At 42.1% G+C, this 23,296-nt stretch overlaps 1 protein-coding gene across 2 annotated transcripts in view; it reads right to left on the bottom strand.

Annotated features, from left to right (window-relative positions):
• The window catches only part of REPS2 (RALBP1 associated Eps domain containing 2), a 97,778-nt gene extending 76,660 nt beyond the window's left edge, over positions 1-21,118 (bottom strand). The window contains exon 1 of one of the 2 annotated variants that reach the window (XM_086464470.1): positions 20,754-21,118. In XM_086464470.1, coding sequence (XP_086320596.1) covers positions 20,754-20,969 — 216 coding nt within the window. In that variant the 5' untranslated portion in view covers positions 20,970-21,118. The remainder of the gene's footprint in view (positions 1-20,753) is intronic. The other variant, XM_086464411.1, reaches the window with a different exon arrangement.
• Positions 21,119-23,296: the final 2,178 nt, after the last annotated feature.

Here is a 23,296-nt window from a genome sequence, read left to right as displayed (position 1 = left end):
CGACATAGTTGAAATGCTGAATTATTTGGAGTTTCTCATTTCTTTGGTCTTAATGCAACAACTAATGACACACTTTTTTAATATACCTCCATTACTGGGACAGAACACACAGCAGGCAAAGCATTTAAAAATATTAGCTGTGAGGCTTTTATGACTTTCATAGGGCTTTCTGGAGTTAATCTAGAAAAACAAAAAGACATCTGTACACATTACTACATATTAGAATAAAAAGGATTTGTAAAAGCCTGTCACATGCAGCTTTTCTGTTCATTTTTAGCATTACTTTGCTTCGGTATTGAAAATTAAGCCTATGCACCAGGACAGTGAATGAACTATTTAGCAATCATTTTTCCTTTCAATTGCTTTATTTTCTTTCTTGTTCTTTAACACTGTTAAGTTTTATATTTTAAGCAGAAGTCTTTAAGGCGAATTATTGCTTAAAGTAAATGAAAGCTGGATACCAAAAACTGAGCTTGCGTTGCGTGCCAATTCATGTCTTAAAGGCAGCAGCCTCTCTCCCTTACACTTTGCACAATTTCTGCACTAAATGAAAGAGAAGTCTTTGCAGAGCAAATAGTTTATTGTGCAATTAAACCCTACAAGATGTTCACAAAATGGGGCCAAAGTGCAGCAGCTTTAACAAAAGCAAAACCACAGAAGACTTTAAAAAATTGTATTTTAGAAAGCACGTACTGTCTGTATGACTGAGCTAGAAAACCTTTTCTTCTGTAAGAGCTGCACAATTCAAAAGATTTCTCTCTCTGAGATTCACGTTAAACAGCCTCATGTGAATTCACTAGCAAAGCTCATGGGCTGAAAACCCCCAAGTTTCTTAACTGTTTTGTTAGTTTGGAGCGTAACTGAGAACACGCAAAAGCATTAGTGTTCTAAAAGCATTAACAAATATATACTCTTTCCCCTATTTTCCTTGACTAAACCATTTAAACTCTTGAGGGTGCACGAACCACTTAAGCTTTTAATTCCCTCCATGCTTTTGCACAGGAATCTGTTGGCTTAGTAGACTTACAACCACCACTTTGTTACGCATGAGAAGCAAGATAACAAGGGAAGCCCTATTCCCAACACTCCACCTAACAAATTATTGCTCTACCTTCTTGGCTGCTGCCCGGCAAGAGCGTTGCTACAAAAAGTCCTGTCAACTTGGGATGGCTCAAGTTTTATTCTACAGTGAGGAAGCTGAATTTCAGATGTTATTATTGACAGCTTACAGAAAGTAAGTTTAAATATAACAGCAAAAATATTTAAAGGAAGCAGAAAACACCTTATCGCTACATTTATTCATTTTAAATATTTCAACTGTGGTTTAGTTTTATTTTGCCTTTGAAACTAGGTCTTCAGTCAAAAAGCAGATGTAGTTTTTTCCATGTGTGAGTACTTATTTAGATTGCATTTCATCACTGGTTTTGGGGGTAGGCTGAGGGGAGAAAAGAGGGGAAGAAGAGTTGAGGTAAGATAACATGGTGGTTTGGGGGTTTTCTGCCTTACAAGTTGCTGGGGCTTACATAGGGGCAGGGGAGAAACACCAGTTTTACATCTGCTCTCCTGGACGACCCATCCACCAATTCACGAATAAACCACCTCCATCGGTGGGTGACCTGCTTCTCACCACAGCTGCGGGCGCACTGCTGACGAGCACGAACAGGAGTTTTGTCTGTCTTCAACTTCTTAGACATACTAACTTTCTAAGAAAATTGTTCTGTAACACATGTACAAAGCATTTTCAGCCTCTAGAAACAACAAATGTTTCAAGCACAAAAAAGCTCAACACTTTTACCCACAAGCACTTTTTCGTCTAAAAACCAGTGCATACATATTTCATAACATTATCTGAAAGACTCTCAGATTTTATAGAAAATGCTACATCAAGGTAAAGTGATTTTTAAAATAATCTGTGCTACTATGTTAGTTCTAAATTAAAACAACTTGCCTGCTCTAACTAGTAACAAGAAAACTAAATACAGTACTGCACATTATACAATTTAAAATGTAAAGTTCCTAATTCTCCAAAAAGTTTCTAGTGAATACAAATTCTTAAAATATTGGGGGGGGGGCTTTTCTCAACATGTATGGCAGATATATTGCATAAACTCACTACAATTTCAAAACCATGTTTGGAATTGATGTCACAAATAATTCTGAATCTCTACACTGTACATACCTTACTAATACCAAGGAGGCATTTACTACCGACAGATAAAATACAGCTTTGAAGAACTGTATGCCTGTAGATTCAGGTGATCTTGAGGTATATACAAAACCAGCATGATTTTAATTCTGACAAATGAAGACAAACTGTGTTACCTTTTTCTCCCAAATAAACAGCGACAAATATATAAATCTACTAGTTGTATCTTTCTATGCAAACAATCACAGAAAAATTTTGACAATTGCAAATGTTCCATTAAACAGCAAAAGCATGCAAAATACCACAATAATATGAACAACATATTAAAAACTATTTTTCAGAAAAATAACTATGATTTCTTAGAATAGCCATGCCCTTTTAGAAACCTATGTTTACCTGTACATTTCATTCTCCCAGTTTCAGAAACACGGAAAACCTTCTGTTCACAATGAGCAAGTCATGCAAAAATTACCCAATTAAATTACAATTTATAATGGAATATATTTGTATTCTGTACCTTTCTTTTTAATGTCACAATATTTGGGCATCATACCCTAGGCTCTCATTGTTTTTAAATCCCTCAGAACTGCTTTCATAATAATAATTCTCACAACACTGAAAATCTTTGGCACCACACTTCAACGTCAAAAGCAATTAATTCAAACTGAAAGAATACAAAACCTTTTGTCCTTTCAAATAAGAAATTTTAATGAGGTATATAATTGTACTTATTGCACATCAAGAGTACAAATTAAATTTAGATTGCATAAGAATACCAGATTTAATTTTTTCCAGCTTGCTAAAAAAGCTGGAGGCGTTTCCATGGAGTATTAACCTTACAAATCTTGACACTCCCCACAGGAAATTGATTTTCTACAAAAACTTTGGAAACTATTCGACTTGGATTCCTGTGCAAGGTATTTACAGTCCGTTTAGGTCCAAACCTACAACATGGCCCACAGATGAGAGCACAGCCTATAAAAAAACAACACATTGAACAAGCTGACATTGAACGAAACGTTGAGAACAGAAGTCCCAGAGGAGCAGAAGGAAAGGTAACAAAACAAGCCACTCAAGAGTTCATAATTTTTTCTAAGTCTCCTTAAAATGCATTCTGTAATGAAATTGTTTTCATGGTAATTGCTGATCTTCTATAAGTCTTGACAGACAGTTCAGATGGCAACAATCCAACTTATCTTGCCCCCATGAGCTTCATATATGGCTCATTTTTCAAGGAATGAATAAGAAACATTTCCTACTCAACAAGCCATTTACTGTGAATTCATTCCCTTAAGGGGGGGGGGGGGGGCAGTTCTTTGGTTTTTTGTACAGAGTGGTGCCAGTATTTCCAACAAGAGTCCTTTGAAATCTGGCTTTTGATAACAGGCCTTCTTTTCTGGTCCACAGCTAAGGTTGGTTTCAAGGGCAAAGAGCATACGTGACCACAAGTGGAAGCCACCAGCAGTAGGAATCATGTTTTTAAAACTAGACTTCAAATGAAAGGAAAAAAAAGCACTGGCAAACACACTATGCAATACAATCCACCATTTCGACGCATCTGTAGGAACTCTACCTTCAATCCTTGGTGGAAACTAAGATGTTTTTATGAACATCAAAATCTTCATCAATTCTTTATGGATTAGCCCACTGGGGTGAGAGGATGGTCTCGGGCCGTGTGTTTTTGCTGCCTTGGGGGTCGTGGTCAGCAGTGCCATCCAGGCACACAGCAGACCCGTGACCAGGTGGCATAGCCCAGTCCATACAGAGGGCCTCTGCCAGCACCACAGCTCCCAGGAGCCTTTGAAAACATACCAGCACGCCTCAGGCACAAGGAAGCCCCTGTTCAGAGCCCAAAGGAAAGCTGCACTGAAATTCCCCCTTCTCTGAAGAATCATGCCCATATGGCTTTTATTCTTATGCCTGATGTGACCATTTCTACTGTTATCTATCTTATTAGGAAATAATATCTCAAGATTCTTGAAGAAAAATTTTCTCTACTTTCGTTTTTCCAAGACTTGCTGCAGAAATGTCCAAACGTGTAAATGACAGTTTGCAACATTAAACTAAAAGGAGGCAAGATAGCAGTCGCCTTGAAAAGGGAGAGGAATAATCTGTTCTTCATATTGTCTGTAGACAGGTCATGAACAACATAAGGCTTAAAAACAACCTTCTTAAATCTAAAGACAAGGCAGCAGTACAGTACATTGCCTATAAAAGTTAGAGTTATCACCAGGGATTAACAAATTGCTCAAGAATAATACAGAAATGGGATTTTGCTGTGGACAGGACAGTGTGTCTAGGGATGGTCCAAGGTCCTTTCCACGCTTGTAGATAATCCAGCCTGCTATAAAGATGAGGCTGATGTGATCACACCGCACCAAACCCACTCCCCAATACTTTTCAAAGCCCATCAGCTTTGGGGTCCATTTGGTTTGAAAGAAGGGCAGAGGCGTCAGAGAAATGCATTTCCCAGCCTCTGATTTTTACAGGTCTTATCAGTATCGCTGACGCAGCTCAGCCCCTTCTTCGTGCTGACGCAGCCATCAGGTAGCGAGTCAGGGCACGGGTTGTTTCTGAATAAGTTAATGTTTATGCTACCACTGGCCCACGAAAAGCGCTACGCAGTGCTCACGCTGCCACTTGCCTTTTTCCTGGAAAAAAGGCAGCGTGCAAAGCCAGGAGCAGGGGAGGGACGGCACCTCAGGGGCAACTCTCAGCACAAGAGTGCTGAGTACTGTAAGACAAGACCGTGTCCACTGGTCCCTACCTCAGTTGCTGTTTCATGAAAAAACTACAGAAACATCATTAATTTTGAGTGGCTCCTAACACCTACGAAAACCTTAGATGTGCTTTTGCTGGTTATCCTTTCTTTTAATCCCTGTCACACCTTGAAAAGTAAAAATTACAAAGCCCAGTCTCACTGTGCAGCCTCTCTCATCGATGATCAAACCCTCTTCCTTTTGTATATTAAAGGAATCCAGGATCACTCCAGACTGGTGCTCCTCTCTACCAGTTTCTTGCTCTGAAAGTAGCAGAGTCAGTAAAGAAGCAGAGAAATGTTCAACCTAGCTGGCCAGGACTACAGGGATGAAGGTGTGTACGGGCCATTGCTCGTGTTCTGCTGTTTTTAGAACGTGCATGAAGCTCTCTCTAGACTGGGCAAGCTGGTTAAACACAAGCATACACGATTTCACACCCTGTGAAATTATTTTGCATTCTACATAGTGTTTCAAGCAAACCACATCACAGTTTGGTATACCAAACATTTTGTGTAGCTTAAGACCTCAAACACATTTACAAAGTCAAAAGGTACATGGTCAAGTAAAGTTTAGCTCATAATTAGATATTTTTAAATAATCTTTTTCCAAGTATTAGTATCAGCAGAAACGCTTCTGCAATGAGACGAATGGTGGTGTTTATTTTTAAATTCCACTGGAAACAGTTGTACAGTTTTTGTACAAGTATTTCCCTGCAAACATTTCTGTAATGAAAGTTTGAAAATACACACATTTTCCTTCCAAGCTGAGAAAAAACAGAGAGCAGAGACATAGCAATAAATTAAGGAAAGTCTACTGCTCATTTTTACTCCCAATAAAACCCACTGAGTTTTATAAACATGCATAAACAAAAACCTGTAAATACTTTCAGAAAGTGACACTATCCTCTTAATTAAGAATGTAATAGATACGGAGATAATTAATGAAATACATCCACAGCAAGAGAAATATTTTGTGTAAAGACATAACCTTGCTGTAAAGGCTCTAATCAGGCAGCCTCTCCTGCACACCAGTGCAACGAGGGCAGTTCCTGCACCACAAGCAGTGAAACTTCCTGAAGGGAAACCACTGCTAAATGATCTAGTCTTTTTAGACATGGCTGAAGAAATTAATGCCTCCTTTCACAAACAAATGAGGAATGAGCAAATGGCAAAGAAGCTGGGTATTTAATTTAGAAGCAGCTATCAATTGTGAGGTGCTGAGCTGTCACATTGTCAGGTGCTCACCTGCTTGTTGTGCCAAGCATAATCCACCTGTTCATCTGAATCCCTGACATAAGATGAGACATCACATGGTGTCACAGCGAACCTGAGCCTAAGTACAATTGAGGAGGAAAAAAAAAAAAAAAAAAAAAAAAAAGGAATGTGCATATTCTCTCCAGCACCCAGGCAGCTGGCAGCCATAAAGGTTGGAAACACTAGGAGAAAGTACTGGCACAAAAGGAGTGAAAATAGTGCCGGCACATTGTCTTTACTTCCCGAGGAGTTAAAGGGAATTTATAAGACAGAGGGGCAAACAGCTCCCAAGCCCCACAGCGATTAAATTTGGGCTGCAGCTACCTGCAGGTACGCAGGTGCAGCACACCTTGCAAAGCACTGCATGAGCAAGGGGTGCATGCAAACAAAACACAACGCCTGGCAAGCCCTTAGGGAACTACATTAAACCTCCCAATGGCAGTGGCACATTTAATAGCCCTATAAATGAGAATCGAACTCCAACGCATCAGTGTTGAAGCACTTGCATTTTTCTTAATGCCAGAAAACTAAGGAAACCAAGGAGGTGATACAATTCAGCTCTGGTTTGAAGGAAATTTTCTCACAGTAGTACATTTTTGCAAGATGTACAATTTAAAAAAAAAAAAAAAAAAAAAAAAAAAAAAGCCCAAAGTAAAGCTGACAAAAAGAACAAGAGCACATCCCTTCCGTTTCTCTTCCCACTATTTATTTATTTCCTGGCAGATGCAGAAAAGTGCTGAACCAGCAGCTCTCTTGGCTGGTGGAAGTCACCAGCTGGAACCAAGGGGAACAAAGAGCAGCGCAGGTGGAGCCGCGTGGGAAGAGACAGGGGGGGCAATGAGGGGCACAAAAATAGCGACACAGAGCAGATATGGAAACTCCCCTTCGCTATCACGGTAATTTTTAAAATGCTACTCTACATCCATCTTTTATCTCATGCTCACGCCACTGTTTAATAACTGCATTGGTTCTAATAAGAAGTTGCCTTTGAGCAGCAGAACTGACAAATCCCAGCTTTCTCTGGACCCTTGTCTTGAGGTGACATTCCTCTGTGCATTCTTTAATGTTTAACATAGGCCAAGTTCACTCCAGGACCTCTCCCTCAGCAGGAAAATTAACAGGGTTTTCTTTTACCAAACGACTTAGGTCTTTCACATAACTCTCAGGAACTCTTCCAAGTCTCTCAATTTTCTTGAAATGTTGTTGAAATAGTTAACAGATTCAGAAGTTATTACTGGGCCGAATTAACAGCATCATTGCACAAGCCTCATTTCTTTTGAAAAACAGGCCAAAAAAAATCCCAACCCATGACAGGGGAAATTGGCAAATTTTAGATTACATTAAGAAAGATGAAATGAAATAAGCAGTAATAAAGGAGACCGTCACAATTTTGTGCTCATTTTTGAGCTGAAATCACGCAGTTGTGTAGGAAATGGCACAGCCTTTCAGGAATATAAGCCTGTGGTTAGCCATTTAATGACGACAAAAAGACAGTTAGTTGGTAGGGCATTCCCAGCAGGAGATGAAACCTTGGGTTGCATAAAGAGCGGGGTGACATGTTAAGCAAGCCCCTAATGGAGAACCAGAGGAAGGATGCCTTCCCCGTAATGTACATTACACATTCAGAAACTCAAACGTGCTTCAGCCATTTGACTATTTAATGGTTAATGAGACTGATGGGCGTTCACACAAGGACATAACTAGCTTTCATAGTCTGCTTGGTAATAAATGAGGTACTGCTGCCATGGAGAGGTAAACCGAGTGTTACTATTGCAAATGAGTACTTCTAGCACTACGCTTGTAGCGGTTCTCCCAGACAGTCTGCAAGAAAGGTTAACTCAACAGAGAACAAAACATATCTTAAAAAGGTATCAACTGCACGGACAGACTTCTAACAGAACAGAAACATCAGCAGCAAAGCAAATGAAACATTTTATACTTCACATTTCAGGAGATAGAAAAGTCATTGTAGGTTAAAATTCTTTAAGCGTTAAGTTCGGGAAATCATTCACTAGGGTAATGTGTATTAGTTTATGGTTCAAACCTGGCTGTCCTTGGAACTACACAACTCCAGTATGCCTTTTCACTATAAAACTATAGCCCTGTCCATTTTACAGCAATGGTGAATTGATTTTGAAATGGCTTAATGTTCTACAAATGAAAACCGCTGTACAGCTTTGCTTGCAAGACGTGTTGTCTTTCAATAGCCATCAGGAAGCAAAGCACAATTTCAAGTATTTCGAGCTGGCCCAAATAATTTCGCTGCTCCAATTTAAGTTCTTCTCTGTCCTCGGTTGTGTCACGTACGAACTATGCCACCCAACTAGAGAATGCTGTGGAAACTGTAGAAATGATGTTCTGGGCAAATTTGACCATAGGACAGTCCTGCAACTATCTATTTAAGGCACTGTATTTTACCAGAATTCTCCACATGGAAGGGAATCAGGAACATGGGAAACTAGACAGCACTATTCATCCTTCTTTAAATGCATTTCACACGTACAGCCCTTGACACGTTGCTCTTCTTTCTCTTCATCAAAATGTCAAACACTCATCGTTTGAAACTCAACTTACCCTCAGTGACCAAGTTACTAAAGGGACAATCCAATTATTACTGTGCCTGTCTCAGTATTAATTTGGTTGTTACTAACATCTGCACTTAGATATTGCCAAATCATTTAAACTATATGGTGGGGGAAAATAAATCTCACAAACTTATCCTCTACTTTTGTCCTTTTGGGTGTTTCCCCTACTCAGAGATATTTATTTTAAGACCTGTCCAGTATCTGAACAGAAGACCTCTACTCCAATTCCAGAGTGCTCGATTTTGTTGCATGTCTTACATTCCGCAGTTCTACTAAAATGAAGTGCTTTGCTAGACTTAACTTAAAGCTTTACCCCTTGCACACCTCCCCTGGAATCAAATATATGCATGGTAAATAATGCAGTCTAAAAACAGCTAATGAGTATTTCCTAAGGAAAAAAGATTCCTTTGGAGAATATCTTCCTCAAGACATACTTGATTTAGATTAGATCAAATAAAAGATATAATTGCTATAATGTAGCTGGGGGGGGGGGGGGGGGGGTGTGGAAGGGAGGATGGAAAGAGAAAGAAGAAAAATAAGGGACTGATAACTTGATGTAAATAACATGGAGAATTATTTTCCTGCCGACATCAGCACTGCCCAGTGCTGCTCTTTTTTGTCCTGAAACAATATTTGCTCTCACCAGTGAACCCAGGACCTGCCATGCTGCGAGGTACCTGGTGCTGTAACATCATCACCCCCATGCTCCCATCCTGGTTCCTTCCTCTCACAACACTCAAAACATGTTTTGACAGGCATGACTTCACATCTATAAGTATACTGTATCTCCAGAATAATAATTTAGTGGTGTTTCTAAAAAACAGTGAGGTTAAGCAAGGGAGCAGCAGGTTACAATACAAGCGCAAAAAAACCCCAAGCATACTATTTGCTACTGTGGCACACCTCCATCACGTACCAGGTGTAGAAAACAGAAAGCTGAGGCTCTTGTAATTTCCAACTTCGGTGGCATCTCATGAGAAACTCAATGTAAAAACCAGGTAAGATTTTGGCTTTGTAATTTTTAATTGTTTTGTTTTGTGGAGGTTTTGGGGGTTGTTTATTTGTTTGGGGGTTGGGTGTTTTGCTATTGACGGGCTTTTCATGAGACTACTCAAGGACTCTGTAGGAAGCTTCAGACATCAGCATAATTTTAAACCTTACATTACCCCTTTTTAAAGGTTACCAGGTCCTAGCCTGTTTCACCTTCTATCTGCAGCATTTGTATTTATAACCTGCTCATCACCATGCTATCTAAAGCATCTAATAAAAACCAGAAACAAGCAGCTTCCTGGTTCCTGCCTTTTATTACTCAACAACAGAGAACAACAGCTAACAACGTAATGGGGATTTATTTATTTTTGCCTTCTGATCTTCTCCCAAACCAGATATCCCCCAAAACACACACTGGCCACCAGGCTGACTCTTTCAAGCCTCTTCTCCAGTCTCGTTCACAACCACTGCTTGCAATGAGATTCACTGCTGTCCTGCTTCTACTACCTCCCAGCTCCCTGATCCTCAGAAGGTCCCCACTTGTCTTAAGTTCTTATAATGGGAAACTGGTTTCAGCCTATCCGTTCTTTTATGTTTCCTACTAGAACTGTAAAGGATCCCATGTGAGTACCAGAAGCACAAAAAGCTGCTGGGATGCACGAATGTCACAGTTACTAAACCCACAAAGTAACCAGGCCAGTAACCTAGAAGTCAGCCCACAATGATCTACACAGAAACGTACTCTCACTTTGGAATAGCCTTGTATTCCATTTCTTCCACTTACTGTGTTTAAGAAGAGAATTACTGTAGTTTGGGTCAAAATGAAGATTTTCATGACCCCTTTTTACCATTATTTCTGCATGCAGAGTTTACAGAAGAGAAGAATATATGGCCAGGGCATATGGAACATGTCTACATAGCTAAATAGGAAAACAGCTACAAGCTTCTAGATCTTCTACAAATTCCAACAGTGATAGAAAAACTCACTCTTCAGAGATTTAAACTATTTGCTTCTCACTTCTCAGAATGAGAATTAATTATGAACAACTCTGCACGGCATATCTGACTTTTGGTGTCTCCTGGTCCTCCATCTTTTATACCTGAAATAGTAACAGCAGAACAAAAAAAAAAAAATAAAGATATGGGACATTCTGAAAGCAGTGGCAGAAAATGATTCAAGCTGCTAAAAATCACGAGTTAGTATCCAAGAAGTGATAAAGAACACATGCAGAAACCCTGACAAATCCTCCCCAGCTTGATAGCAGCCACCAGATCTAGTCATCCTGAACTGATTATTTGAAAATATTACAAAATCTCGAGTTTCTTCCTGAGAAAAACCCACTCAGATTCTAATGAGCCTTTTTCAATTTCTGCCAGAAAATTAAATATTTTGTTCCAGGTTGCCTTAATACAAAGGTACAATACAGTCTCGTGGAAGCTGTAGTTTTGATGATTCACACCCTTGCAATTCCTCAGCAGATGACATTTATGAGGCACCAAGGGCTCCCTTTGGAACAAGCTGCCTGGCCACCATCACTGGTACATGTAATGGCAGAATTAGTCTAACTAACATAAAGGAACAAGGGATGATGTACATGAATGACCTCTTTCCCAAAAATTATTTATTTGAGATGTCACAGAGCTCTAACACCTAAACAGTTCAAAACAAAGTGTTTTGATTTAGTTCTACAAATTATATGGTTTTTAAATTGCCAAATCAACTTCCCTTGTGAACATTTCTTACATCTAACTTTGCCCTAGAAGACTGGAAGAAATTCCGGCACGTCCCACAAAAACACAATTCTGGGGTTTGTTCCACTTTGTAGACAAACTGAGATCCTACTAATATAGAAGAAAACAGAGACTCTGTGACATAAGATGCTTTTTTGCCACAAACAGAAATTTCTTAGAGACTTAACTCCCATTTCTTCAAAATAATTTTTTTCCTAAAATGAGCTTCTTTCTTCAGTAGTTACTGTGATACGATTTTCTAGACTGGCTACCCCCCAAAAAAACCTTGATGCTCCCTGTACCCATCACTATTTTATCACATTTGGCACCTTTCCCGAGTTCGTCTCCCTAGCACTTACAACTACAGCAGTTACTTTTAAAGGCAACACAGCAAACACCCAAACCATCTTCTAAAGCTGTGCAGTTATCTTAATAACACAAACTAAAACCCTTGTTTACTTGAGAGTTACAGATTATTTTTATAAGAATGAAGAGTTGTCAAAAGACTTCTTAACTAAGGGTACACCTTTGTAGCTAACTTCGTTGCTCCTGCCCTTCCTTGATTTTATACCCCATTTACCTCTAGTTTGAATCAACACATCACTTGGAAAAGCAGCTTAGTTTTTTCCCCTCTTCCACATCACTAAACAAAACCCTAAAATTATCACCATTTCACCCAACAAGCTTGCACCTTATCTGTTGAAATGCGTCATTCAGCCAGTGAGAACCGACTTGTTTGCATCTAAACCAAGCATTTGTCCTCAATTCAGCTAAAGAGCACAGGACTTCAAAGCAGCAACGTCAGACAGAGTCAAAGACGACATCGTCTCCAGTGCCCATGCAGAGTACGTCAGCATTTTATAGCACATTTTATATCACAACTTGTATTTGCATTTCTATCTGTACATAGTAAAGGAAAAGCAGCTTATGGCTATTAAATCATAAGGATGTTCTTATAAAGACAGCAATTATTAAGAGGAGGGAAAGCAAAAAAATATTAAATAAATACATAAATCACACTATCAAGTTCATTTTGCTTCCCGCCCCATTTATTGTTATTTCTGGCATTTGAAACCTCCAAGTACTTCACCTTTTACTGCTCCACTGCTGTTACTGTTGGTAACAAACTAATTCTGACTGTATTTGTTAGCTCATAGCAGTCATCCTGTTTTGCAAACGATTAGACACATTGTTTTATTCTGAAAGACCATCATCTTGGCTTCCATTGGACATCATTGTATAAATTATGCCAGAAGTAAATAATGCATGAAATGTGAAATGTTACCTATGCCAAAGCTGATCTAATGTTTCTTGGTGTGGAAAGAGAAACTTTAAGAAGAAGAAAGGATTTAAAAAAAAAAAACCACAACAATGGTAAATGAATTTGAAAGGCTTATGCCAAAACGCACATGAAATTTATAGTAATAATAATAATAAAGTAACGCTACAGACATTTGCTATTGAAAGTAGAATTCAGCTTCATGACTCAGACCGTAGTGAGTGAGCAGACACCATGGGCCATGTTCAGACAGATTAAATTCAAGCTCAGCCAAGTGTTCCCCATTAGCCGCCTCAAAATTTTCAGTGCCACCACCAAGCCAGTGGGAATTACAAGGTCTGAACCCAGCATCTCAAGTATGGCCCTGCTCAAAGGAGTAGCTCCCCACTACCTCCCGTCAGAGAAGAGGACTAACAGAGGTGCACGTTCAGATTGCAGGACTACGCAGGTGCAAGGCTAAGCTACTAAAAGAACCATTTGCAGCCTTTCTGGATGGGGAAAGACTGCTCTGGGCAGAAAAAATCCCACAGAGATCAAAAATAAAGAAGCTGAAGAAAACACTGAAGATGTGCTTCGGTAGTCAGGCTATCTAAAGTTTCTCAAGACCCTTTTCTCTTTTTAAAGACATTTCCTATCCTGCTGCTGTTAAGTAGGGCACTCCTGTAGCTCTGCTCAGAAATTTATGTTCATTAGGAAGGCCACTGAATGACTCATCCAGGTACAACAGACAATTTAACAGGCAGGGTGTAACCTTGGGGTAGTTTTAAGCAGGCCTAGTCCCAGCTGGAGAGAGCCCACCACATGCCACAGGCATGCTCTGCACGGGGGACAACCCGCTGGGGGAACACTTGTCAGAGAGCTTCGACACTCCCCTCCAAACACACCACCCAGTCAAACACAACAGGCTGCACAAAGCATCTTAACCCTAATGTTTGCAAGGCAAATTCATGGGAGAAATAAGCTATTTAAAACATTTTTTAAGTCCAAAGAGACAAGACCCTAATTTCGTACTTTTCTAAAGATCTGTCTCATCAGCTGGTCATCATTAAAGCAAGATTTATTTTTTTTTTAATAAATATGGTAACATTTTGAGGTTTACCAACAAGTAATATTTTAAATAACATTTAAGCAACTGCATAGCTTAATATACAGCTTAACTTTTAATTCATAAGAAATGTGCTCTGTTATCAGCTTGTGTAGGTACATGTGACATACGCAAAGTTAAATTTAGATGAAAATTGGAATGCATTTTAAAATGCACAGACCACCTTCATCTGCTAGAAAACAAAACCCACACATTTCTTATGTATATAAACATTTAGAAGTTTATAAAAACATGGTTTGTCTTTTAAACACTTTGGTAAATAAACTTAGCGATTTAGCTGATTATATCTGGTCACTGTGTCCTACCAGATAACAGAATGAATGGATTTCATCCCCTCCACCCTTCCACCTCATCATCCTATCTAAAGTGCAGGGAAAAAAAAAAAAAAAACAATTAAAAAAAAAAAAACCCACAACAAAAAACCCCACAACCAACAAAAAAAACCCTCCACAGCCTTCCCAACACAGTTCTCAAATTTTATACAGCGGTCACCAAATAATGCTCCTGAATACACTGAGAAAAGAAAATATTCCCTCTGTTCAGGAAGAGAGGATTATTAGTCCACATCTGGTTTTCTACTCCAGCAACCTCTTCTAGGTAATTATTCACTAACTCAGCTGTTCAACTGTTTGTCTTCAAAAGTTGAACTAGCATGTATCGCTCATTAATGTTTTATTTTACCATACTGTTGGTATGTTTAGATGTTAATACATCAAAGAATCTTGCTTTACAAATATTATCTCAAACTTATTTCTCAGTTCATAGTATTTTAAATTCAAATAGGTTATTTATCCTGATTCCTTCTCACAGAAACGCTTCTTCTGCCTTTCATGAATCCATCTTGGATAAGTTTTGCAGCTCAGCTAAACTCACGTTTTCAGAGTTTAAACCAACCCTCTTTTGCAGGGGGTGCCTGCGCTAGATTCCCCCACTGAAGCAGGTGAATTCTGTGTATTAGTAGATACATGCATGAATAAAAGAGGTTATACTCAACTGCTTAGCGAACCCACTGCGCTTATGTAAGTAACATGACAAAACCACTTATTCAAAAAACCCATTCTTCATCATCACTGCTTCATACTGCAGCAATCTCTTGTGAGAGTTATTCATTTTCATCCCAATGATCTTTTCCCTCCATCCCTCTTGTAGAATTATTTTAAATCACTGCGCAACAAAGCATTATTTTATTGGAAAATGAACTAATTAATTCGTACTTGGTTGTAATGAGGGTTAATTACTGAAGGCTGCAGGCCTTGACCAGGCTAATTTGGACCATCCCACTGAATGTCTGTGACAAGCAGGTCTAGGAGTCTCTGGCTTTGAGAGAGTGATTTGAAACGCACTTGGGAAGGAGGAAGGAACAGCTCCTACGAATCTTTTACCGTGTATCTCAACGTTGAGGCACTCAAAACTACTAATCTTGTAAGCAGTGACTACTAAATGATAGTTTAAATGCTAAACAATTGTTTGAAGATGTACTAGGACCACAAATTTTTTTTTAATGGAATATATCATCAAGATTGCTTCAGGTGAAGTTTCACCCTTTACTTTTGTATAATTTAGATATTTTTTTAATATACAAATAATACTACTGTGTATTTTACATCTGGATATTCCATGTTCCTACTACATAAACACAAGTTTGTTTGTGACTCTAGAAAGGCAATGACAGTTTGGGGGATTGTGGCCAGAAGTACCAATACTGAAACACCAGTTTCCTTCCCTCTTCTTGCTGTACCAGTCACATGAAGATGTAGCCCTCCTTTTCTTTCTTCCTGACTTGAAGACATCAGTAGGACGTAATTTCTCCATGTGTACTCTAACCTAACATCACTTTGTGATGGACTTACTCTTATTCAGTCAGCTAAATCCCATTTCCAGCACTAGCATAAAGCCAAATTCTGTCAAGGGGCACAACAGAGCAAATTTTATCTTTTTTAAAGTAACACTAAGTCCAGAGTTTCCTCACTTAAGAAGTTCCTAGTTTAACTGCCACAGTTCTTAATCTTTTCTGCTTCTTTAAGGCAGACAGTTAAACCCATCTCAGCTATCATGCAGGTACTAATTTATGCTTATGGAATAAAAAAAAGTACTGGCCTTATTCCAAATAAATATCAACTTAGCAAATTTTTTTTAATCTATTTGTACTTCTGCTTTTTGAACACAAAAATACAGTTAAACTGTAGAGCTGTAACTATAGAGACAAGTAATGATAAACACAAATTAACCCACGAAGCCTGTGGAAGAAAAGCAAGATTGCCAGTCTGTGTTCCCTATTCACATAGAGCTGGAAGGAAAGTCCCAGCTAAAAAATGCGGCGTCTGTGTAGCTCCAGCATCATACAATTAGTACTTGTCATCCTCGGAGCTCAAAATAACGCAGTGTGTTCGTTTGCAGAGGAGAGAATGCATTTTCTTAAGAAAATTGGACCTCTGTGCCGATAGCGCAAGTCCACAAATAAGATTAAGGTTTATAAAACCAGGAATTAAAGATAGCATCAGATAACCAAGTGAGAATTAATCAAATAAGTCAGAAACTAATAAAAAGAGGTAAGTATTTCAGTGTAAATCTCGAGTTCAATCCTGCTCCCTAATTTCTTAAGACAAAATCTTCAGAGACCACAGTAATACCAACAAACACTAGAACTAGCACATGGTACCTCTCCTTTGCTGACCAGTGGGCGATGACTCTGTAAAGCACTCTTTTATCTGACATCCACGCATTCACCAGCCCGTTGGTACTTGGCACCTGTAACCAACGCACTTTGGTGTCTCGGACTCAAGGAGCAGAGACTCTACTCGCTGGTGGCCAGCTTCAAAATGGGGTCACAAACTGATTGCCCAAAATGAGACAAGGCAAACCAGCCGCCATCGCCACCTGTGGCACCGTGGTTAGTGTGGAGCACTGACATCTCAATACACACAGGGAGCATAATCAAACCAGTTCCTCCTAGGAGAAGGCCAGAAACCCCAAAGAGAGTTTGCCCTTGTGGGCACACGAACCGGTCGCTGTCACCTACAGACAGCCATCAGTGGTGCCTCCAGCCCAAAGATGCAGTCACTTCCCCCTTCCTCCCAACTGCTAGCCTACCTCTGCCTGCCTTCTCCCCTCCTAAAAAGTGTTAAACGATATTGATCTATGTAACAAAGTATGTGGGATTGCCTTTGCTTCAGCAATATTTTTGCAGCCCCGGTGACTTCAAAATGTTTATTTTTTCAGGATTTTTTTGTTGTTGTTCACAGAAATTCAGTTCTTTTTCCCTTTCTTAGGAGCCAAAGCATAGGGAACACCACTTTCAACTTGACCAACATAGGTAAATATAAATCTGGCTGATGCTGTTGCATTTCTTCTATTTCTGACAGTCTACATAACTGCTTGGTGCATGACTAGTCTGCTCCTTCCTCCTTTGACATAAATATTGTAAAAAATAAAAATAATCCTAGCACAGATCTTGCAGGCAAGAGATTACAGACATTTTACAGAGTCACTTTAAAAGCCTCCAGTGAAAGATCTGCCACAGGATTTGTGCAAGTCTAAATAAAATCTTAATGGTTCTGCCTTTAACCACACTATATGGCTAGTCGAAGACTTTCAGTGCACAAGGGAGGTATGATTATACAGTCTGCAAAAACCACGCTGTCCTGTCCCTGTCATGCCCTCCTCCATCCTGTGAAGTGTCTGACATTTTTAATTTTAGTGCTAACTTCGACCATTTTTCCAGAACAGAAATAACTCCTGCTGAGTTCATTCTTTGATCCCTTCTTTAAGGAAAGTTAAATAGGTACAATCTCTGCTGTACCCTATGGCCCAGCAGCATAGCTGGCTTTAATGAGCCTGGGTGTAATGAATCTGTGTTCAATCACTTCACTCTTAGCAAGACCCGGGGCTCTCGGGTGCACACCATCTGCTCCTACTGACCTGGCTGCTCTTGGATTTTTTCCATTTATTCCTGCATTTCCTCCTCTGGCACATGCTCTCGCATTCCCTACCTGCTCTCTGTTACCTAGCCTCTTTCACCTAAATAACCTCCTGGATCAAGCCAACTAACCTTTAAACCAAAGAAAACCCTTGCCTGTTTGCTGTTTGGGAGCACATGTCACTGCTTTTCCCACAGGAACTGATTGACATATTCAACAGCAGCACTCCAGCCGGGATGCACCCACAAGATTTTTGTTTAGACCACAGACCCTGCCATTACAGTTAAGGAAGGCAGAAGGAGGTTTCCTGTGATGCTTGTGAGCATCTTCCTGATCAACACGAAATCTCAAAGACTGTACAAGGAAAGGCTCCTGCTTTCTCAAAGATTTATCCCACTTATTACACAAGTACAAATCCCTGAAGACAACAGCACAGATTTGAGACTTTGCCACGGCACTAAATGCCAGTCTTGGAAGCACACTGATCTGTAAAACTGCTCCTCAACGAACACCTTGAGAATAAAGCGTTGTAAATCACACATTGCTTACAAAATGGTCCATTGCTGCCTCTTGCTGTAGCCCACACAAGGGCCAGGGAATGGTGCTAAGTACCTTCTGGACTGTGCAGGCTCTGTTTAGTAGAAACCCAGAACTGGTTGCCAATCCAAATCTCCCCATTTCTGACATGGCAAAACTCAGCATGACCATTTCTCAGTTGATCAGCACGGATGCCTGCATACTAAGCACTAATTGTGACAGACGTGGATTTTTAAAAGCATTTAAAAAAAAATTTCATGGTCAACAATTATTTCAAAGCAAATATGTTATCTTAACCCAAATGAGCTGCCTCTGACTAAAATAGGTGTTCCCTGTACCAGCAGAAAACTTATACCATGAACCTCTATGCCTTGTTCCCAGAATTGTTAGAAAGGTTTTTTTTTAATCAGAAATTATTAGATTGCATTTTGAAGGACGATAAAAAAAATACACCAGCAAATATCTCAAACAACGTTGTGGGGTTTTCCCTACAAAAACATCCACATTTCCAATTTTTTTTTTTTAATTACATTAATTAATTTTTTTTCTCAAGCCCCAGTAAATGTTAGCGAGAATACCTGACAGCGGTGGGTTTTGAGGACAGGCACTCCAGCCGTAGAGCAGAACTCCACTGTGGTTAGTGCCATATAAACAAGAGGAGGAGGGCAGGAAGGAGGAAAAAAGAAACAGTGCCAGATCCCACAGGCCTTATTATCTGAATATTCCTGAAGCTAATTACAGTCTTGTTTGCCAGTAACATTCTCCTCAGAGCATAAATATACCTAGAAATAATCTAAAATAGTAAAAAACAATAAGAACTTTAAAAAAGACCCCAACATTTCCAGGCATAAGTCACACATTACTACCAAAATGACCTCCAAAACAGACTACAATAATAATATGATAATAAATTTCGCTTCAATGATAGGGTAAGGAACTACATAGCAAAAGAAAGTTATTCTCAATACTTCTTTGGAAAATTAAGTGACTAATACCAAAGTCACACAAATTTACTAATAGGGCTTTAACAAGTTTCTTAAATATGCCTTCTTACTTGAAATTAAATGCCCTCCTCTTCCTCTTTGCAAAAGACGTACTCTTGGTGTTAGATCTAGCAAAATCTCTGCTTTGACTGTGCAATTCACCTGCAAGACCAATGTGGCTCAGAATGAGGTAGTATTACAGTGCTCAGTAACATTTTTGTTTTACAGAACTGGTAAATAGCTCAAGTAGGAGAGGAAAAATTTCCTTGAAATATCATCATTTTTGTTCAGATTCACCTGTGAAATATGAATTTGAGTCATTATAAGATGTCCTGACAGCTATGAGGAAAGCAGTAGAGTAGTTTAGTACCCTCATGTGGTATAACTGTTCTTCAGCTCCATTTCAACATAACTTTTTTTTCTGCTTGATAAAGACAGACTAGTGAACAGCAGAATTCCTGTAAATTAAAATAAAACAGCAATACCCTACTTCTGTTTAGTTTATTGTCAGAAGTATTATGCAACTACAGTGCCTTAGTCAATTACTAATCTACAGGTGGAGAAGAGCACAAGCCTGGTTCTCCCCTGCCACTGGAAACTGGATGGCACACGCCTTCTCACACCCTGACCAAGCTCCTCCTCGGAACTCAGCAGGGTTTTGCCTCACAGCCTCTGTTGGGGACCTTCTTCTGGGACTCTGCTGCTCCGATGGTGCGAGAGCCTCCTACTTCTTACCTAAAGGGATTTGCTCTCAAGAACAGACATATAAACACCACAACTTCACTTTACCTACAGATTTTTTGCCCACTGAAACAACACTTAAAAAAAAAAACCCCAACAAACAAAACAGTATTAAGCCAGGAACCGAACACATCGCGTGTCCTTTACAGCTCTGCGAACACAACTGTCTTTATGACACTCGGGGGCCCTTCTGAGGAAGTTAATGACATGACCAGCCTGACCCGGGAGGCCGCGCACAGGCGCCAAAGGGCCACCCCGCACCGCCCCACGCCCAGCGCGGCGTGTCAAAGCGCGGACCAGCAGAACCGCCGCCGGTCCCTCACACACGCACCTGCGAGGGGCACGACCGCGGCACACCGGCACTGTCAGCAGCTCGCCTGAAAGGCGGATCAAACGGACCCAAAGCAGCCCCGGACACACCGCCAACCCACGCCGCTGCCGTGAGAAGACGCGCCCCTCTCCCGCGGCCTCTGGGCGCCGGCAGCGCCCCGCTCCTCACCCGGCACGGAGCCGCCGCCCGCTCCCGCCCCGCCGGCAGGGCAGGGGCGCCGGCGCACGCCCCCCCCCCCCCCCTCGGCGCAGCCCCGAACTTTCCGGCGGAGGCAGCGCCAGCCCCTCACCCGTAGGGCTGAGGGAGCGGGTCCCGTCCCATCCCGTCGCCCCCACACACACACCTCACCGCACCCCGCAAACTTCGGGGCGAGCCGGCCGCCCCCTCCCGACCCACCTGGTGCAGCGTGTCCGGGGGCAGCTGGGAGGCCCGGAACAGCTCGCCCACGGTGCTGCCCCCGGCGGCCGCCTCGGGGGGCGGGCAGCACCGCGAGAAGAGCTCGGAGTAACGCTGCTGCTCGCTCTCGCTCAGCGGCAGGAGCAGACCCCCGGGGCCGGCGGCAGTGCTGGTTGTAGTGGCAGCGGCGGACCCCCCCGCCGGCCCCTGCTCCATGGCGGGGCGGTGCAGGCAGAGCCGTGCGACGGGGCACCGGGTGCCGCGCCGCCGGTTGGGGGGATGGGGGGGGGCGGGGGGGAATGGGGAGGTGCGGCGGGCGGGCGGGAGGCGGTGCCGCGCTGCGGCGGGGAAGGTGCAGCCCCCGCCCGGTGCGGGCGCGGCGCCCCGGCCGCAGTGCCCTGGCCGCCGCCGGGAGCCTCTCCCGCCGCCTCCCCTCCCCTCCCGGCTCCGCCTCGACCCGCCGCTCCGCCCCGCACCCAGCGGCCCTGGGTAGGGATCCCGCCGGCCGCGGCCCCTCACGGCTCCCCCGCGCCCTCCCCGGCCCTCGCCTGGCGCCTTTTTTTTTGGTTTTCATCTTCAGCACAGTTCGCCTGCGCTTGCGGCCAGCGCCGGGATCTGGGTGCCGCGGGGCAGACCCACGGGCACCGAGGGGCCCAGCGCCGCCGCCGGGCGGGTGCCGAGGCGGCAGAGCCCCTCGGGCGGCTGGGTGACCCCTGTGGGCCCGGCCCGCGCCGCGGCCACCCGGTGCCCATCTTTGCCGCGCCCCTCCTGGGCTCCCCACCCCTGCCCGGCTTCGGGGGCTGCGCTCAGGGCGCTCGGCAGTCTCGTTTTCCTCCCCGGGGCCCTCGTCAGTAGTAGCGTTTCCAAAAGTACCACCTGCCGCTGGGAATGCAGCGCGGGTGCCGCAGTGAGGAAAGGCGATACCCGGAGGTGAGTCCTGATGGATCAGCCATGATAGTTTAACAGAGAAGCGTCTCGCCGTGCGGTCTGTAGGTTTTGCTTTAACACGAAGGGCAACGAGCCCCTTGTTTATGGAGACGAGAGTCCTCTTTATGACTCCCCTGTCAGCAGCGGCCCCTTCCCGGTCACACACCACCGCGACAGTTCAGGCAGGTCACGACCCGAGGCGGGAGAGCTGAGTACGTCCCAGCGAAGAGGATGTTTGTGGGCTCAAGGCTGGTTTTCGGAGCTTTTCCTCCAGGCAGTTCTTTGGGGCATTTCAAGGAGTAAGGTGACCGACCTGGAGGTGATCCTTGTCAATGCCGGGGTCACGCAGAAGAGTCGACAGTTCTCTTTGCAGCAGCTTTGCTGCTGAGATACAGCCCGGCCCCGGAGAAACCAGGTTACCCGCTGTTTGCTTGCAGTCCTGTACTGTTAGCAACATGTGGATAATGTTGTTAGCCGTGTTCCTAAACACAACACATTTAGGAAGTCGATGTAGTTTAATTTTTATGTGCTTGTTAACTATTAATTCTGGCGAAATATAAAATCCAAACGTAATAATTTTACAAAATGTTTTTACTAGAAAATACCTGGTTAGGGTTACTTCAGTTAAAATTGCTGTCAGTTTAATTTATGGTCTGTAAAGCCAAAAAAAAATTTACTAGCTCATCGCCTCTGTCCTTGTTAACCAAGATCCATTATCTCTTTTTAAAATATTTTTAAAACTACTTTATCCTCTCCACACTATGTATATGTGTCTCCTTCTCATCTGCACAAAACATGCAGACCTTTAATTCCCCTAATCCAAAATGAAGGTCTGTGCCTGTTTTCTCAATGTGAGGGACGCTGAATGGGTTGTTAGTTGCAGTTATTGGTGGGTAAATAATGGATGATTGTGTTTAAGGATGGAGTGTTACGGAGAAATCTTTGTTCCTTTAGGGACAGCGGATTGTCATGGTATTTTCTCATTTTTAAATGCATTGTTTCAAAGGAGAGCCAGTATATTTCAGAAGTTGTAGCCCAACTTAAAGCGTCAAAGACCTGCAGTAGCTCAGAAAAATGCTGTGAGTCCTTTTCAGAAGGCTCTGCAGAGCAGAAAGTGAACAACACCTCAACTGCTAGGTTCTTCACCTGGAGAGTCCTAAGATGTCGCTGGACCTTTTCTGTATCTTCAGTCAGGTACAAGATACCGGTCAGAGGAAATGGTACCAGCCACATGGAGATGACATAGTGCCTCACCTAACTATTGCCATATTTAGCTATAGGACTATCATGAAAATAGGGTGATACCTTCAGACTAGCTTGTGGAAGAACAGCTGTCTTACAGCTGAACTTGAACAAGAGAGATGTTATGCTGACGAGTAAAGGAAAACACTGTCAACAATTTGTGCTAATTGTGGATTTTCCTGTGCCTGAAGATGCCCATTGACAACTGACCAGCTCAATACTTGTGATGCTAATGTCTCATCACAACAAACACTCCCTTCTCCAACAGCCAGCAGACCCTGTTTAGCTTTGTTGATGTGTTGGCTTCAGTAAAGTTTTTCTAAGGTGGACCATGGCAGGAAGATACTGGAAACACCCACTGTCCCAGAACACAA

The sequence above is a fragment of the Leptosomus discolor genome, chromosome 1 (assembly GCF_034619465.1).
Source record: "Leptosomus discolor isolate bLepDis1 chromosome 1, bLepDis1.hap2, whole genome shotgun sequence".
NCBI classification, from domain to species: Eukaryota; Metazoa; Chordata; class Aves; order Leptosomiformes; family Leptosomidae; genus Leptosomus; species Leptosomus discolor.
The sequence above is the reverse complement of the archived record's forward strand: the minus strand, read 5'-3'. Positions and strand labels throughout refer to the sequence as shown.